The sequence below is a fragment of the Sturnus vulgaris genome, chromosome 2, assembly GCF_052056855.1.
Source record: "Sturnus vulgaris isolate bStuVul1 chromosome 2, bStuVul1.hap1, whole genome shotgun sequence".
Taxonomy (NCBI): Eukaryota; Metazoa; Chordata; class Aves; order Passeriformes; family Sturnidae; genus Sturnus; species Sturnus vulgaris.
Genome location: NC_142244.1, coordinates 85,290,549 through 85,297,292, shown reverse-complemented (window position 1 = coordinate 85,297,292; position 6,744 = coordinate 85,290,549). Strand labels below are relative to the sequence as shown.

Here is a 6,744-nt window from a genome sequence, read left to right as displayed (position 1 = left end):
TACTGAGTTCCTGGGTTTTTGCATGAATGCCATGATGTTCTCCATACTGATTTAACAAAAAAAAAATTTTTTAGGCTGTTTTACCAAGGGCAAGAGCATTACTTTTTGATAGTTCTTGGTACTTTGGGTTTCCCTAGCATTACAACTGAACACCTCCCTCCCATTTTAAATCATAGAAGTGTTAAATCAATTTCTAAGAATCATGCAAAAAGCCACTTGCTGCAGCCCATCAAACACTATCAGGCACAAAGAATGGGCGTGGTTTCTATTAGTGTAACCCATGCTTCCCCACCCTCCTCTCTGAAGATCTCACCTTTTTTTTTCAGAAAAGCTTATTTTGTTACAGAATGCAGTGTAAGGATATCAGAGGACCCATTATCTTGAATCAAGTTTTCAAATACAAGAGGCTTTCCCAAAGCTTTTATGTAATAATTTCAACACAGACCGAGTAAGTATGTTTATTGTTTTACAGCAGAATGCCCCAATTTAAGAACAAAGTTGCTAGATGTTCAGCTGTGCAAAATGGTACATAGTGCTTCAGTACAAGTGGAAAAGAACATGATTTGTTAGCAAATGCTTTCAAATACAATTTTATGGTCCTAGAAGATAGGACTTGAAACTAGAGACTGATCCACAGGCAAATGATGTTTTTCTGCCTGAACTGGATCTAACAACTTTGGACCCAGAACCAACGCCACTCATTCCTTACTGCTGTAAAGAAAAATTGCCACACTGAATTGCCAGATTCAGTGTCTTCATGCGTGTTAGAGAGAAGTGGATCAGTCCTCTATGTCAGTTTCTAGCCCCATCTAGAAGCATCATCTGGCTCCGATAAATAAGACTCACAGGAATTTCTTGAAGGTCAATGGTCCATAATGGTAGTTATTCTACATGATCTGCTCAACTTGATTTCCAATTCTATTTAGGCTGTTTAAATTACTTTCTTGAATTCATCGTACAGCACAAGCACGAAAGCACCCCCCATGCCTCTGAGAACATTAGACCATGCACCCTTGAAGAAGGCCTTTCCTCCTTCATCCCTTGCGATCTTCCGCCAGCAGTCAATTGTTCCAGAGTACATGATATCAGCTGCAGGAAAAGAGCAAAGAGTTATTCTTAATTCCTATATTATCTCCGATAATTTTAACAACTGGCCTATTTCACTTAACTGCTTTGTGATGTCCCAAACCACAGTTTTAAGACTGTGACACAATACTTACTAAAAGTACTATTGCTTCTTATTAATACCTTTGTTTAATCTGACAATGCAAACATGCAGTCCGTTTTTTTTTTATTTCATGTTCCATAAGGAAAAGTCCTCAGCATAAATCCTGACAATCTCAAGTTGAGCCTTATTCATTTGAGTACAATGTAATAAGCCAGATTTATAGAAAAACGAACGGTAATTCTGAGGATGGCTATTAGTAAAAAAACTCCATATTGTCAATGCTGTTTTATCAGCATGAACAGCTCCGTGGATTTACAGCCTACCTCCTTTGCGTCCTGACTGCATCATCATTCTACGCCGCACCGTATCAAAAGGATAGGAAACCACGCCAGCCACAGCAGTCACTGTCTGGGCAATCATCCAACTGATAACGATGTGAGTATTTCTGGGATCTGGGAGCATGCCTGCAATGAAACGAAAAAGGCAATTAGCTTTTTACCATGCAAATCCTCCTCTGGGGTTCACTCACTGCATGACAGCTATTTTACTACATGAATTAGTATGAAACATTATAGACCCTACTGTAAATAAAACTGCAGCAAAACATTTCACAAACTTTAAACATACTGAAGCCATATCTAGAAGACTTTCTTCTCAGTAATCAAAATAAGTTACCATTTAAGCGTAAGCAGTTTTTTTAGACTGGCATGAGAAGACTTGACTATTCACTATACTTTTAGTAAAGAAATGTCACTAAATTAAGTCACTGTATCTGTGCATAACATTACACTACAAACTAGCATCAATGGCTTATTTGCCCAAATGTCAAGCTTAAAAACTACTTTGCAAAGGCACTGCTCAATCCCATTCTGCTAAACACATTTGGACCGGTCCAGTGTAACTTCAGAATGCGCTGAACAAAAAAGAAATTATTCTAATTACATCTGGTCACCAACATACTCTCCTAGCCTTAGAAGCAACTGCCCAAAGTACACCAGTACTTGCAAGTAGGCTGCTGCCACCAACTCAAGCACAAGTTTTCTTTTGTATACAGCAGTGTCATGAACGTGGCACTGATACCCAATTTCACCTATCCAAAACCAGACAATATAATTCTAAACACAGGTTTTCAGATCCTCTCTGAAGTATTACCTTTTGCTGTATCATAGATCCCAAAGTAGGCAGCTCTATAGATGATGATGCCTTGGACAGAGACATTGAACCCTTGGTACAAGCCACGCACACCATCAGACTTGGTGATTTTGACTAGACAGTCCCCAAGACCAGAGAATTCTCTGTCTGCGCCAGCTTTTCCAACATCAGCAGCCAAACGGGTTCTTGCAAAATCCAAGGGGTAGACAAAGCAGAGGGAAGTGGCTCCAGCTGCACCACCAGATGCCAGGTTACCAGCAAAATACCTCCAGAACTGAGTGTGCTTGTCTACACCTCCCAGAAACACCTGCTTATACTTATCCTTGAAGGCAAAATTAAGAGCTTGAGTTGGGAAGTATCTGATGACATTTGCCAAGTTGCCTCGCCAGAAAGACAGCACTCCTTGTTCCTTTGGAATACGCACTACACAATCGATGATACCCTTGTACTGCTTATCAGCAGCAATCTGTTTACTTGCGTGTTGCACCTGCAAATAAAAATACAAATATTGATCACTTGCCTCAACAGGTTTATACTGCAGCTGGGCTTAAACCTGCACCTACTATAAATCAAAGCTGTTAATCCTGAATGGTCACTGTTGGTATTATTAAGAAAAAGGCTTAAAATTTCTTCCAAGCTTTCTCAGAAATCAGGACTTGCCAAAACAGTAACAGGCAGCTGCAAGCAATTCCTCTACCAATACCTGAAGGGAAAATGTAGCAAGGTGGGGGCCAGCCTCTTCTCCCAGGCAACTAGCGACAGGGCAAGAGAATACAGCCTCAAGCTGTGCCAAGGAAGGTTTAGGAGGAACTACGGGAGGAATTTCTTCAGACAAAAAGTGATTAGACCTTTTGGAACAGACTGCCCAGGGAGGTAGTGGAGCAACCGCCCCCGGATGTGTTTAAGACTGGACGTCGCACTTAGTGCCACAGTCCGGTTTAAATGGTGGTATTAGGTTGGGCTTCATGATCTCTCTGAGGTCTTTACCAACCTAACTGATTCAGTGAGGTACAAGAGCAAGTATAAGAAAAATGCATCACGACAAATACATCGGGCCTACACACACGCGAGAGCCTTTACTGACAGAAACGGGAGTCGCCTGAGAGAGCCGCGTTAGGCCGACAGAGCTGGCAGCCAGAGGGGTAGGGGCAGGGTGCGAAGGAGGAGCGGCCAGCCCGGGGGCTGGGGCCGGAGCCGCCGCGAAGGTCACTCGAGTCACCTTGGGGCGCCACCGGGTCACGCCGGGCCTCGCGCGCGGCCGCGGCCCGACCCCGCCCCGCCCGCGGCCCAATCGCGGCCCGGGCGCGCATCACGTGAAGGCCGCCAAAATGGCGGCGGAGAGCAGCCGCCCTCCCCTCCCTGCCGTGCCCTCGGCGCCGGGAGCGGGGCTGGCAGGAAGTGACACCAGCGGCGGCCGCCCCCCTCGGCCCGGCCCTCTCTCCTCTCCCCTCCCCGCACGGCGGAACCGGCTTCGGCTTCCCCGCCGCCGCCCACGTGACCTTCCCGCCAGCCGCCGCCGGCTCGCTCGCGCCCTTTGTCCCGCGCTGGCCGCGCCCCCCGCCCCCTTCCGTCCCTCCGTCCTCGCCCGGCCCGGCGCCCGCAGGGGCAATGACGGGCGCCGCCCGCGCTACCCGTCCTCGCCCGCGCTGCTGACCTGAAGCAAGAGCTTGACGCGCTCGATGGGGGCCACCGCGGTCTTGCTGATGGCGGCGGCGACACCGCCCGCCAGAAAGTCCTTGAGGAAGGAGATGGCCTGGTCTGCCATGTTCAAGCCGCGCCGGAGCTGCCGGGAGGGAAACGCTGCTGCCGCTCAAGCCGAAAGGGCGGGAGCGCCGCCGCGCATGGGCTTAATGCCGGGCCGGGCCGGCCACGCCCCCCACCGGCCCATTGGCCAGTCCGCTCAGGGGGCGGAGCTTCTGGCGAAAGGGCCCCGTCCCCGCCCCTCCCCTCGCACTCCGCCCTGCTGCGGTGCCAGTGTCGCAGCGCCGCGTCACCCGGGGCGGCCCGGGCCTGCCACCGCCCCGGCCCGGCTCCGCCACCGCCCCGGCCCGGCCCCCGCGGCCAGCCTGCGGCGCAGCCCGCAGCTCACACAGTTGTATCCACTACAGTCGCTTTCCGAAGCGCTCTCTGCTTTCTGCCGCTGCCAGTAGCTCCCGCACCAGCCTGCACAGCCCAGCGGGTGCCCGCACCGCCTGGCACGCAGGCTCTGCAGAGGGATCTGGCCGGGCTAGATCGATGGGCGCTAGTTGTATGAGGTTCAAGATGACCAAGTACCAAATGCACTTGGGTCGCAACAATCCTATGCAGCGCTATCAGAATGGCTGGAAAACTGCCCCAAGTAAAAAGGACAGGGGGTGCTGGTGACAGCATTGGAAAATGAGCCAGCGTGTACCCAGGTAGCTAGGAAAGTCAGTGGCATCCTGGCTTTGGATCGCGACCAGGACAGTAATCCTGCTCCTACACTCAGCACTGGTGAAGCCACTCCTCGAGTACTGTGTCCAGCTCTGGGCCCTTTAATCCAGGAAGGATCATTGAGGTGTTGGAGTGGATCCAGATAAGTAGAATGAAGCTGGTGAAGGTGTGCAGTGATGTCCTGTGAGGAGCGGCTGAGGGGGCTGGGGGTGTTAAGCCAGGAGAAAAGGAGGCTCGGGGATGACCTTGTCGCTACAATCACCTGAAAGGAGGCTGTCGCCAGGTGAGGGTCAGCCTCTTCTCCCAGGCAGCCAGGGACAGGACAAGAGACAGAGTCTTAAGCCGTGCCAGGGGAGGGTTAGGTTGAATTAGGAGGGGTGGTGAGACACTGGAATGGAGTGTCCAGGGAAGTGGTGGAGTCAACGTCCCTTGTGTGTTTAAGGAAAGAATGGATGTGGCACTTGGTGATATGTCTTGCTGATGTGGTCTTTGGTCAGAGGTTGTACTTGATGATCTGAGGTTTCTTTTCCTATGTAACTGATTCTGTGACTGTGATTCAGTGAAGCTGAGTGTGAGCTGGTGGAGCACTGGCTTTGGGGTGTGGATCTGTGGGCCCAGGCAGCAGTCAATGAGCAGCACAAGCAAGTGAACTGGGAGGCTCCTTCTGTGGCAACTGCTGGAAGCCAGTCTAGGAGAGAGACACAGCTTTCTTCATGGGGTCCCCGTGGGGCAGCAGCAGCTCTCAGGTGGAGGGGAGCAGATTTCAGGCACTGTCCAGGCACCACTTGGTTTTGCTCCATGCCCACCACCCTCTGGGTAATGCTGATCCATGGCATATATATTGGTTCCCAAGTTCTGTTCCCACCTCCTCCTTAGCACTGCTAGTGCCAAGGGTCACATCATGGGGCTTTTCTGTATATCACTGAACTGATCCAAAACAATGGAATAAAAAGGACTTAGCTGCAGTTTCCTATGGGACAATACAGGGACAATAGAGGGACAATAGGACAAGGTGGTTCCAGTTTCTTGTATGGGCACTCGAAGTTAGATGCTGTGAAAATCTCCTCTGCAGGCAGTCAGAGCAATCACTCTGGCCCTACCAAGACAGGCCTGGTTTCCATCAGTAACTTTGCTAATTTTACTGTACACTGAAATTGATATTTTGAACCTGTCGAACTTCTGTCTGAAATTATACCTATTCTTTCTAAAAGTACTGAAATTGCTCTAGCTGGAGGGCATTAGTTCACATCACCTGCTTCCCTTTTAGTGGATGTTTCCAACCAAAGTAAATAAGGCCAAACTTTTTTTTTTTTTTTAAACAGATGACTGGTGAACCACAAAGTTACAGTAGCTGAGGTGCCAGAAACCACTGCTTACACATGTAAGTCCTTTGTAGGATTTCAAAATGAGAGCATGTCTCTCAAGAGGGCATGCTGTGAGAAGAAAATGTGCCAGGCATAGCCTTTGTCTCTTCTCTAGTACAAGATATGTCACTATACATTTTTTTTGCACACCAGAAGATCGAAAATAAACTGTGTGCTCTTGTAAATCATAATACAGATAGACTGAAGTGACTCCTGTGCTCACAGAGGGTTATGCACATAGGGGTTACAAGACCATATTTTGAACATAATTTATGAAATGCTGTGGTACATTCATTCAGGTGGAACATTCATACCATACTCAGTGTGGTGTTTTTTCCTTCTAAAAAAGCTCGTAACTAAATGTTAATACTCTCTTAGCACAATACCTTGTCTGCAAGACTGAGATTTTTTTCACCATAAAATTTACTATTGATTTGAAAAGTACTTTATATTCTAAGACTCTTGAGTATCGTCAGTGTGAAAAATGAAACTAAAAGGCACATAACTTGTAACAGGAAACTGTTCAGTCTGCAGTTGTCATCTGTTCACCTTGAGAGCTCACCTTCATATGACTGGAGGTAGTCCTTTTTTTCTCTATCACCATGCTTTTTCTTTTTTTCCTGCACCTTTTTTTTCTCCTTATCTCAT

General features: G+C 48.4%; 1 protein-coding gene across 1 annotated transcript; it reads right to left on the bottom strand.

Annotated features, from left to right (window-relative positions):
• Positions 1-444: 444 nt before the first annotated feature.
• SLC25A6 (solute carrier family 25 member 6) lies at positions 445-4,125 on the bottom strand. The gene is made up of 4 exons (XM_014892225.2): positions 3,975-4,125; positions 2,321-2,807; positions 1,492-1,632; positions 445-1,089 (listed from the first exon to the last, which is right to left on the bottom strand). The coding sequence occupies exons 1-4, from the start codon at positions 4,083-4,085 to the stop codon at positions 932-934; spliced, it is 897 nt and encodes a 298-aa protein (XP_014747711.1). The 5' UTR covers positions 4,086-4,125; the 3' UTR covers positions 445-931.
• Between the last annotated feature and the right edge of the window lie 2,619 nt (positions 4,126-6,744).

Excerpts from the sequence above, each read along its gene's own strand:
- SLC25A6 (XM_014892225.2), bottom strand. The coding sequence starts at position 4,085 with ATGGCAGACCAGGCCATCTCCTTCCTCAAGGACTTTCTGGCGGGCGGT. Across the intron at positions 1,633-2,320 it reads GATCTATGATACAGCAAAAG|GCATGCTCCCAGATCCCAGA; the intron begins GTAATACTTCAG and ends GTTTCATTGCAG. Across the intron at positions 1,090-1,491 it reads GCAGTCAGGACGCAAAGGAG|CTGATATCATGTACTCTGGA; the intron begins GTAGGCTGTAAA and ends CTTTTCCTGCAG.